General features: G+C 45.0%; 1 protein-coding gene across 1 annotated transcript in view; it reads right to left on the minus strand.

Moving 5' to 3' along the window:
* TMEM266 (transmembrane protein 266) overlaps window positions 1-12,244 on the minus strand; it is a 92,166-nt gene that overhangs the window by 35,983 nt on the left and 43,939 nt on the right. Inside the window, exons 5-7 of the mRNA XM_078151593.1 lie at window positions 11,625-11,681; window positions 8,067-8,205; window positions 5,164-5,279 (exon numbers count right to left, since the gene is read on the minus strand). Of these exons, the coding sequence (XP_078007719.1) occupies window positions 5,164-5,279; window positions 8,067-8,205; window positions 11,625-11,681 (312 nt within the window). The remainder of the gene's footprint in view (window positions 1-5,163; window positions 5,280-8,066; window positions 8,206-11,624; window positions 11,682-12,244) is intronic.

A 12,244-nucleotide genomic window follows, 5' to 3' on the forward strand; every position in this document is an offset into this window, starting at 1 on the left:
GTGTAGGGGTTGGAGGCTGGGGAGGGTAACGAGCATTTATTAAGCACCTACTATGTGCCAGGCACTCTGCTAAGCATTTTTTAAAATCAATATTATCTCATTTGATCCTCACAGCAACCCTGGGAGATAGGTGCTATTATTGTACTCATTTTACAGAGGAGAAAAAGTGAGGCACACAGAGGTTAAGTGACTTGCCCAGGTTCACACAAGTGTCTGAGGTTGAATTTGAACTCAGGTCTTCTTGACCCCAGATCCAGCACTGTGCCACCTGGCTGCCTTGATCCCAACAGTTTTGAGTGGTTTTGAGCCAGTCTCCTTCCTCATCTCCTTCGTTGACTCTTAGAAGCAATTGTATTGCACTGACTGAGGTATTTACCTCCCCCACCCCCTCCTCACAATTCCACAGTATTTCAGGGTTCCCTACTTGGCTTTCTCAGACACTGCAGCTGGGACCCCTGCTCCACATGACCCTGCCTGGCATTTCCTTGTCCTCTGTCCCCTAACCCAGATGGCAGGGTTGACGGATGGCCCTTTGAGGGGGCTGGCTTTAGAATTATTATCTCCTCATCTTTTTCTATGTGATTCAGATAAAAATGATTTGGGGACAAATCTCTACATTCTCTTGAGCATCAGAGGATAACAATTTGAAAGCTGTAAGAGACCTCAATGGCCTTTTAGCAAAACACACACACATGCATATACACACACATACACAAACACACATATGTGCACAGTATGTTCACACGCGCACACACACACACACAATCTCCATTATATCATAATGTGCCCCACAAGTGGTCACATTTATGCTCAGTGATCTAGAGATTACTGCACAGGTAAATAAAATAACTCCTTTTCCTAGTTGACCAAAACTGTTAAGATGCAAACTCATCCTATTTACACCCCCTGAGAGCCTCTTTGGGACAACTCCTGTAGCAGGCAAGGAGAAGAGGTGTGTCTCCCTACTATGAAAACTTGGGGTGGTGACATCTAGTCACAATGTTCTTAATCTATTCTGATCTTCTTCCTCCTCCTCCCTCCCTCTCTCCCTCCCTCCCTTCCTTCCTTCCTTCCTTCCTTCCTTCCTTCCTTCCTTCCTTCCTTCCTTCCTTCCTTCCTTCCTTCCTTCCCTTCTTTTTCTTCTTCCTCCTCCTCCTCCTCCTCCTCCTCCTCCATTATTGTTATTGTTACTACTACCACTACCTTTTTTTTCCTGAAGCTCCCCCTTCAAGGCAGGATAATATAAAAGCATCCTTGTCAATTTTCTCCTTTTCTGTATCCACCGAGATGAGCTGGGCTTTGAGTGTTTTTTAAATCAGGATGGTTTGCAACCTTTCATTGCTTTCCCAGATGTTGCTCTTTAGGGAAAACCTGTCTTTCTTTATTGGCTCTTTCCTGAGTAGAAGCTGTACAATTTAACCTCTGCTCGAAACATGCACTCACAACTGAAAACCATAGAATTACTACATGCCAGAGCCAGAAGGGACCTTAGTGGAACAGAGAGCAGTCTCTGGGATCACTGCCCAGTTCCAGTCCCGTCTTTGATGCTTACTTATCTGTATGACTTTGGACAAGTTACTTTACCTCATTGGGATTCACTTTCCTTATTTGTAAAATATGGATTAGATAACCCCTGTGGTCTCTTCTGCATCTAGCTCTGTGACCCTATGACGCTTGGCACGTGAGAAAACTCACCTCAGAGAGGAGAAGAGCTTTGCTCAAGGTCACATGGCCATAAGTAGCAGAGGAAGAATTTGAACCCAGGGCTCAGGATGTCAAGTCTAGGGCTCTTTTCCCTACACCATTTCAAAAGAAAAGAGGGCTGGGAGCAAGGGCCATGGAGGAGGCATCTGGGTCTGTGATATTTTGAACATGGTGGGAGATGATTTCCTCCTGTCTTGGCTGTATAGATATTTGTGCCATTAATGTGACTTCATTCAAGCTGACAACCTGTTCCCTGCAGAATTATGAAGCTGTTAATTTACGGAGGGAAGACGCAATACTTGTGGCAACATCTCCTTGCCAGCTCACAGCAGCAAACGAGGGCGTTTCCCTCGAATGGTAGCTCACACCGACATCTGCTTGGCCCCAGTTCAAGGTCTATCAAGACAGAGGAAATTTATGAGCCGTTGTTTGCTGCTGGGACGTACTGTGTCCATCCATCCATCCATCCTTGGCCGCTTCAGAGAGCTGCGATTCCATCGGTGCGGGGCTCCCCCTGGTGTCTTTAAGAGCTCTGGGGCTGACAACACTCATCATCCTCGGGGGGCCAGACCTTGGGGGGAGCCCCCTTCGTAGAGCGTCCTGGCTCTGCTCCAATAGCCTGGGACACCTCCCCAGGCCACTGTGATGCTGAGACGAGGCCTTTAAGACTCAGAAGACTTTGGAGTCAGAAGTCTTGGTCTAATCTCTGCCTTTTACACATAAGAACTGAGGCTCAGACAGAGGAAGTGATTTCTGGGGTCATGCAAGGATTTGAACTCAGGTCTTCTGACTCTATGCCTAAAACTCACCTGCTCTTTTTTTCTACACCATGACTTGAACTCTTCTCCTGCTGGGTTGCAGTAACTCCCATAAAAGGTATGGTTGCCCCTTTAATGGACACCATGGCCAACCATGATTCCAGAGGACTCATGATGACCACATGTTATCTACCTCCTGTCAGAGGGATGGACCCAGGGTGCAGATTGGGAGACATATTTTTGTTTTGGGCATGGCCAGCGGGGGAAGCATTTTTTGGTTTTGTTTGCTTTAGCTTGACTAGGCATACTTATTACCAGGGTTTTATTTTTCTTTCTTTTTAAATTGTATGTGGGGCAGAGAAGGTGTATTTTCACCGATTAAAAAATAAGTTATTTAAGTTTATTTTAAACAAACAAAAAGTCTTCTGAAATGATTTCAAAGATTTGACCTGGTTGTTTTAAGGGGGGGATTTCTTTGCAGTGACTGCACAGTCTCCTGTCCTTCCTGTGATCTTTCAGTCTCTTTAGCTGGAAGACCTGATTTGAATATCTAAGAGATTCATTCATTCAGTGAATTCTTACTGAGCACCTAGTAAATGTAAGATATTGGGATAGGGGAAGTTAAATGATTTTCCCAGGGTTACACAGTATGTAGAACAAACAAGACTTGAACACTGGTCCTTTGAATCCATCTATGTGCCCCCTACATCATGCTGGCCCACCTTGTGGAGCCAAGAAGACCTCAGTTTGAAACAGGCCTCTGATACTCTGTGTGTGACCCTGAGCAAGTCATCTGATTTTCTGAGCTCCACTTTCCTCCTCGGTAAGATGGGGATAATCGTAGCACCTACCTCACTGGATGGCTGTGAGGATCAAATATTGTGTATGTCACAGACTTTGTAAAGTTCCAGATACATCATCATCATCATCACCATCATCACCATGACAACCACCACCATCATCATCATCACTATGATCACCACCATGACCACCATCATCACTGTCATCATCATCACTGTCATCACCATCACCACCATCACCAGCACCACCATCACCACTATCATCATTGTCATCATCATCACTGTCATCACCATCACCACCATCACCACCACCATCACCACCATCACCATTGTCATCATCATCATCACCATGACCACCACCACCATCATCATCACCATCACCATTGTCATCATCATCATCACCATGACCACCACCACCACCACCACCATCATCATTGTCGTCATCATCATCATTAATATTATTATTATGTCTGTGTAGCTGTGAATGTATGAGATAAGCAGCTTCAGTCTCTCACCCCTGGTCCAGAGACAGGGATGCTTCTGACTTTCCCTGGTATAAGTAAGAATGCAAGAGCATCTATGAAGCACCCCACTATGGGGTGGGGGATGTGGTCTCTGCCTTCCTTACCTGGCCAGGGCAGCCCCACCATCCTCTGACACAATGTTTCCTGCTCAGTGGCTCGATTAGAAAGTGCACTTTGAGGTCCAGCTCAAGTCCCATCCCTTTCCTGAAGCTTTGTTCACCGTCACTGAAGCCCATTCTGGGATCTTTCCCAGAGCTCCTGTGGGGTTCACTGCTGATGCCACTCATAGACCCATGGAAGGAGACCTGGAGCAGGAAGTGACCTCAGGACCACTGAGCTTAGCCCACTCCTTCATGTCATGTGTCCCGTACTAGACTAGAGGACTTTCATGGGCAGGATCCATCTTTGAGCTCTCCACTGAGTGCCTGGCGAGTATTGGGGGCTTGGCGACTTTTAACTGGTTAGTGGATTCTTAGTTTTAGAGAAGGCTGGGTGTCTCTTACACATACATAAGGAGAGCTTCGTGCTGCTACTGAGAGAACTCAGTCTGCATGAAGAGGCTGGCATAATAGAAGGAAGACTGGTCTGGGTGTTACACAATGGACTTTCCAAGCTTTAGTTTGCCACTGTCTGGCAGTGACCTCTGGAAAGCCATGCCCTCTCTGGTCTGTTTACTTATCTGTGAAAGAACATGAGTTTCAATGATCTCTGAGGTCATAGGGTCACAGATCATGGATTTTTAGAGCTGAGAGGAAGTGTAGGGGTTAAGTCTAATGCCCTCATTTTGCACATGAGAAAACAGGCAAACAGAGGTTAAGTGACTTGTCCAGAGTCACACAGTTATTAAGTGTCTAAAGAACATTTGAACCTGGGCCTTCCTGACTTCAGGGCCAGCTCTTTAATGCCTCTCTCAGATGTCTCCCAACTGTGATGTTCTAAGTTCTAAGATTCCTCCCAGCTGAGACATTCTATGTTCTAAGGTCCTTCCCAGCTGTGACATTTTGTGTTCTGAGATCCTTCCCAGCTGTGACATTTTGTGTTCTAAGGTGACATTCTTGGTTCTAAGATCCCTCCTAGCTATGACATTTTGTGTTCTAAGGTGACATTGTTAGTTCTAAGGTCCCTTATAGCTTTGACATTCTGTGTTCTAAGGTCCCTCTCAGATGTGACATTCTATGTTCTAAGATCTCTCCCAGCTGTGACATTCTGCGTTCTAAGGTCCCTCTCAGTTGTGACATTTTATGTTTAAGGTCCCAGTTCTGACAGTTTTTTCTAAGGCTCCTTCTTTGCCCCTAATGTTCGAGGCTTCTAAGTCTCAGTAGAATCAGGGCTGTTGAGCAAAAACCCAGACAGAGTAAAAAACCCCAGGTGTATTACCCCTTGCTCCTGGCAAATCTGCGTGAGCCTCTCCAGCTGCTCATCTTGGATGACCTTGGCTTTCTCGTACTGCTGAATGACCATCTCTAGCTCCACCTTCACCGGCAGGACATAAGCTGAAAGGAAAGAGATGACTGATTCACAAAGGCAATGATGACCTGGCTCAGGCTGGAGCCTTCCAAGAGCTCAACTCTGGTCAAATCTGACTCGGAGACACCGAAGGGTAAAGCAGCTTAATTAACATCCTGTGCTCCTGCTTCTTTGAGGGAAAAGCTGTTGGCTACCCAAAAGCTCCTGGAAGATGCAAGCTAGTGAAAATGGTCACACCTTCTTAGACCCAATCTAGGAACACTGCACTGTTTACCTGAGGCTCTCCAATACGCTTGGGAAGTCTATTGGGTCAGTTTCAAAGCTTCAGCTGGTCTCTGTCTGACTTGTTTGCCATGGTCAGACTCCTCTTTTCCGCTGGTAATTTATACACCGTCCAGGGCTGCATACAGACTCAGGAGACATGGGTTCAAATCTTCCCATTGATACTTACTAGCTGTGTGACTCTGAGCAAGTCACTTAAAAAAAAATCTCTCTGTGCCTCAGTTTCCTCACCTGTAAAATGGAGATAACAATAGCATCTACCTCATAGGGCTGTTGTGAGGATCAAATATGTTAATATGTAAAAACCTCTTTATAAGCCTATGTAAATGATAGTTGTTGTTAACTGTGTAACCATGGGAAACTCATTGTACCTTTATGGAACTCAGCTTTCACATCTTCAGAATGGGGATAATAATACATGTGCTACCTAACTCATTAGGTTGTAAAATTTCAGGCACTACCACAAGTATCAATACACTTGATTATTATATTATTTTAAATTACTGAATTATTATTATTGATTCTTTTAAATTTATTGTTAAACTTATTTAAATTTATTGCTGTTGTTACTTATTTTAATTTTTTTTTAGAGAAGGGATTCTTGCCCCGGTTCTGGACAATAAGACAGCCGGCAAGCGCCCTCTCAGCTCTGATTCTGTTATTCTTCACTAATTGGCATGACCAGGTGGGTCTCCTGTGAAGGATACAGGGAGGCTGTCTCTTCATATGTGCTCAGATTCACAGCAGGTTCATGTAGTGTATCTTTTTATCAGGAATCTTCAATAGGGGGAGGGATGGCAGATGGAAAAGTGAAAGGCACATCTAGGAAGAGCATTTGGGGGTGGGAGCTCTTATCTTCCATTAGTGTCTAAGTGTCCATCTGGGCAGAACAGGTATATAAGGTGAGGAAACAAAGTCCTGGCCCCCAGAGGAGCTGTCTTTCTAAGGGTCTGACTGAGAGAGGTCAGGGGCTGTCAGGGAGGCTGTGGAGAGCAGCTGACGGAGTCCTGGACCCAGTCTCAGGAGGCCTGTTCGCCAGCCTTAAGTCTCATGTTTACAAGCTGTAGGCATATGGGGACAGGAATGAGCATTTATGTGGCACCTACTATGTGTCAGGCACTGGCTAAGCACTTTACAAATTTTAGATCATTTGATTCTCACAATAACCCTTCAAGGTAGGTGCCGTTATTGTCCCTATTTTACAATGGAGGAAACTGAGGCAAACAGAAGTTAAGTGACTTGCCCAGGGTCACACCACTAGTAGGTATCTGAAGCTGGATTGGAACTCAGGTCTTCCTGACTCCAGGCGCAGCACTCTATCCACTAAGCTAGTAGCTGCCTCTCTCTGAGACCCAATTTCCTTGTTTGAAAAATGAGGATAATAAAACGTGCACTCCCTAAGTTACTGGCTCATAGACACATAGATTTTGAGTTTGAAGGGACTTTAGAGGTCTGGGAGTCCAATGTCCTCATTTTACAGGTGAAGAAACTGAGGCACAGAGAGGTTAAGTGATGGGTACGTAGCTAGTAAACACATGAGGACAGGGCTCAGTCCTTCAAACGCTATGTAGAATTACCTTTCCAAAGCATAGATCTGGTCACGTCTCCCTCTCCCACCTGGCTGCCCCTGCTGCCAAGGTGACCCTTTCTCTGTCTTATCTATGTGAATGTATTCTCCCCAAGTGGAACATAAGCTCCCTGAGAACAGGGATGATTATCTACTTTTGTCTTCCTGAAACACAGTAGGTGCATAGTAAGTGTGAGCTGCTTGCTCGCTCAACAGTCTTCAATGGTTTCCTGTCGAGTTCAAGCCCTTTAGCCTCTCGTGCCCCACTGGACGTCTCTAGCCTCCTCTTGTGCCCTTCTCGCCCATCCAGTCACCGTGGACTATTTTCTGTTCCTATTCTCTCCCTGTCACCTCTGTTTGCTTACACTGCTACCCATGCCTGGAATGTGCTTCCTTTGGCATGGTGCTATGAAAAGAGAGCTGGATTCAGAGTCTGAGGACCTGTGTGCAAATCCTGACTCTGCCACTTACTAATTCTATTACCCTGGGGAAGTCATTTAACCTCCCTAGGCATCATCTTCCTCATCTCTAAATCGAGTTGGGGTGGACTAGAAGAGATCTAAGGTCCTTTATAGTTCTGAGTCTTTGATCCTATGATGCTTGTTGCTACCCACCCTTCCAAACCCACCTCACATCACTTCCTCCACGAAGTCTTCCCAGTTTCTCCCTATGACTTCAGATTGTACTTTTATTTGCACACATCTAAAATGCCTGTCGTGTAATAATACCATGTACTGCAGCAATCTGTATTTATGTCTCCTCCTCCCCATCTTAGCCTGCAAGTTCCCAAGGCTGGGTGGGGGCACTTCTTCTCTGAATGCTGAGCCTCCCCCAGCACCGGGCATGGTGATCTACACACAGGTGTCCTGACTGACAGAGGACGCATTTAAGGAATAGGCCCAGGTCTTCAGCTGGTCCCTGCACCCAGACAAACCACTTTCTCTACTGGCTGAATCATGCTTACCATCAATGATTCTCTTTACTCTCCATATTCGGAGGGTGATGATCAGGCTGATGGCATCCCATGGGCTGCTGGGACCATTGGCGACGGTGGATGCTACCATGGGGGCCAAGGATAAGATGATCACGGCCCCGTCAAACACCTGAGAGGAGGAGGAGGAGGAAGATGTCAGGCGGGCTTAGCTGGGGGCAGGGAGTGGTGGTGGTATGTGCTTTAAGCAAGGGACAGCAGCCATCTGTGTTTAGCAAGAGGGCTAATCATTCCCATTATGATATCTAGAAAAGACATCTTCAAGAAGTTATGACTATTTCCCCCAGCCCAGAATTTATGCTTCCCCTTCCTTTCCTTGGCCTCTCTAAATCCTACCTTCAAGGCCTCTCTCAGGTACCACCTCTGCCAGGCAGCCTTCCCTGGACACCTCAGCTCTCTTTTTCCTTTCTTTGAATACCTGCCTACACTCATTCACAGACTCAGGCAGGTGTAGACCTATAAGGGACTTTGGAACTCCTCTAGTTTATGTTTGTTATTTCAGTCATTTCAATCATGTCTGACTCTTCATGACCCCATTTGGGGTTTCCTTGGCAGAGATATTGGAGTGGTTTGCCATTCCTTCTCTAACTCATTTTATAGATGAGGAAAATGAGGCAAACAGGGCGAAGTGACTTGCCAAGGGTCACACAGCTAGGAAGTTTCCGAGACCAGATTTAAACTCAGGTCTTCCTAACTCCAGATTCAGTGCTTTACCCACTGTACCACATCGCTATCCCCCTCCTTTAGCCTAGGGAGTACTTCACCTTGTTGAAGTTTATAGACAGCACCTCTGGCAGTCTGGGGAAGTCTTGTGAACCCTCCTCCAAATCATGTTTATAAAAACATACGCATGGGATTGCAAAGGAAATCAACTAGACTAAATACAAGTATGAAAATATTTTCCTAATCAAGTCCACAAATCCCAGTGATCTGGACCCTGATTAGCTTTTATAGATGAAGATTCTGGGGTCTAGGAAAGGTAAAGAAGTCATTTACCCAAAGGAATACTGAGCAGAGTTTAACCTGGGAACCTGGGAGTAACAATTCCCAGCCATTCAATTCAATAAACATTTGTCAATTGCTTGCAATGTGTTCTATGCTAGGGACATGAGGATGCAGTAAGACAAACTTCCAGCCTTGAGATGTGTAAAGTCCCAACAGCTAGTATTCTTTCCACTTAGTCTGTCTTACAAATGATCTGATGAGAAGGTACGTGAATGTGCTTTTTAAATAGCCAGACAGAAGGCATTGCTGTTATTATTATCATTAGGATAAGCCACTGGCTGGTCAGATCCATAACATACAAAACAATCCTCTTTCCTCTGACTGACTCTGTTGAATATCCCAGCTTGCTGCAGTCCCTGCAGGATGTGCTGATGACATCAGCTTCCCAATCAGATCGTTTCCCCATATCTACCTCCTCGCCTTACTAGGGGTTTCCCCAGGGAATCTTCTGGCGTGAGGCACCTTTCATACTCCCTCCATAGCACCCCATTATTCCAGCTGGAGCAAAGATTCCCAGTATTGGGGGAAAATCTTAACTTGGTCTTTTCCTTCACCTGACAAATGTCCTCTCCTTGGCATCTCCCAAATGTTTTAGTACATCTTTCCATGAGACTAAATTAAATTTGGCTTGAGACAGTCCTTGAAATTGGTTGGGATTGTCTGAGGCACTTGGCCAAGGCTGGGCTCTGATGAGCTAGAGTCATGATAACAGTTGAATAATTGTTCATCAGTGAATTTAAGTGAACCTGAGGGTGCTGGAGAGTGGGGGACACTGGGGGGATGTGGTAACGATCTTCAAATATCTTAAGGGATGTCATGTAAAGGAGGGAAGAGAAGTAGGATTTAGGATCCTGGGATTCTAGTATTTAGACTTGTCAGAAGCCTCTGTGATCATCCAGAACAGGGATTATTAACCAGGAGATTCATGGAGGTTAATGAACTTGGATGGGCAAAAATATACTTTTATTTTCATGAACCTTTGGTTTCTTTTGTAATTCTATGCATTTTATTTTATTTTGTGCATTTAAAAATGTTATTTGAAGAAGGGAGCCACAGGCTTCACCAGACCACCCAACAGGTCCATGACACAAAATTCAGGATCATGTGTAAGGGATGTGTGTGTGTGTGTGTGTGTGTGTGTGTGTGTGTGTGTGTGTGTGTGTGTGTAGGTGGGTAACAGTGAGGCAGATTTTGGTTCAATACAAGGAAAATTTTTCTAATAGTATCCAACAATGGACCACCTATGAAGGTAGTGAGTTGCCCATCATGGTAGGGTCTTCAAATAGAAACTGGATGAGTACTTGTCAGGGATGTTGGAAAGGGGATTCCTGCTCAGGTAGGAGTTGGATGGGATGACCTTTGAGGTTCTTCTATCCAAGTCTAAGGTTTTACCATACTAACTATTGGGACCTGTAGTAGCAGAAAACCTTGGGCAAGTCACATCTCTGGGCTTTACTTTCTCCATCTGTAAAATGAGAGGCTGGACATGGCATCTAACGTCCCATCCAGCTTGAGATCTTTGAGCCTGTGAGCCCCCTCTGGGCCTCAATATCCTCGGTGAAGATGCTAGACTTCCAGATTCCTTCCAGTTCTACTGTTCTATATTCTAATGACTGTTCTAGGTTCAACATTCAACGTCCTGTATTCTGTTTCTTCCAGCTCTGCCATTTTGCATTCTAAGCTTCCAACATTTTACGCTACCTATTCTAAGAGTACTCCATCTCTGGCATTCTCTGTTCTAATGACCTTCCATCGCTGACCTTTCACGTTCTAATAATACTTCCAGGTTCACCATTTGATACACTGTATTCTAAGTTCTGTTATTTCTAGCTATGCTATTTTCTATTTCAAGGTCTTCTAGCTTCCAAAATTCTACACTGTCTGTTCTAATATCCTACCATCTCTGGTGTTCTGTGTTCTAAGGGACTTCTAGCTCTGATGTTCTTTGTTCTAATGATCCTTGCAGGTTCAATGTTTGATCTCCTGTATTCTAGGTTCTGTAATTTCCATCTCTTCATTTTGTATTCTTGTTGTCTTCTGGCTTCCAAAATTCTACACTGCCCATTCTAAGAGCCCTCCATCTCTGGAATTCTCTGTTCTGTGTTCTAAGGGCCTTTCAGCTCTGACGTTCTGTGTTCTAATAAACCTTCCAGGATCAACATTTGATGTCCCATATTCTAGATGTTGTTACTAGGTTCTATTACATCCAGTTTGTGTACTAAGGAGTTCTAGTTTCCAAAATTCAGCTCTCCTGTTCTAAGAGCCCTCCATCTCTGGTATTCTCTGTTCTCTGTTCTAAAGGTCTTCCAGCTCTGAAATCCCACATTCTAAGGCCCCTCTAGTTCTGACATTCCATGGTTCTTTACCCCTGCATGAGCGACTTCTAGGACCACAAATGAAGAAGGGAAGACATATCTCCAATTCTTTTTCCAATGTCTCTTCCCTCTTCCTCCTCCCTACCTTCCCCCCACCATGGACAGGAACCAGGAAATATCAGGCTACAAAGGGTGAGAGCAATAATCTTACCTCAATTTTGTTTTCGATGTAATCCCAGATCCCAAGGACCACAATGCGCAGAATTGTCTGAGGAGACAAATTAAGACAAGAGCCAGCTTCATTTTATGGATACTGCTTGTACATAGACTCCTTTGGGAGAAGACAAACATGGGCTTTTCGATTTTCATGGAATTACAAAATCAAGAAAGTCAGAGTTAGAGGGGACCTTGCATCTCATCCACAATAGACGTGAGCAGGAAGGCCTCTGCACCATTCCCAGTAGATGCACACGCCAGATTCCACCCAAGTACCTCAAGTGATGGAGAGCACACCATCTCATGAAGCATCCCATTCCACTGGGAAACAGCTCTGATTGTTTCCTAAAATTAAGCTGAAATTGGTCTCCCTGTATATTCATGTCCCAGCTCTGCTATTTATTCTGTGGCCATGGGCAAGCCACTCCCCCTTGATGGGCCTCAGTTTCCTTCTTTTTAAAAGAAGGGAGTTGGACTCAGTAATTTAATTTCCTTTCCAACCAAAAGAGATTCTAGAAGCTTGGAAATGGAACAGATCCCTGAGGTCATCCAGGCCTGCCAGTGGCAAAGCAGGCTCCCTAGGAAATGGCCAGTATGCCTTACTGAAGACATCCC

The sequence above is a fragment of the Phascolarctos cinereus genome, unplaced genomic scaffold, assembly GCF_003287225.1.
Source record: "Phascolarctos cinereus isolate Bilbo 61053 unplaced genomic scaffold, phaCin_HiC Scaffold_3;HRSCAF=262, whole genome shotgun sequence".
NCBI classification, from domain to species: Eukaryota; Metazoa; Chordata; class Mammalia; order Diprotodontia; family Phascolarctidae; genus Phascolarctos; species Phascolarctos cinereus.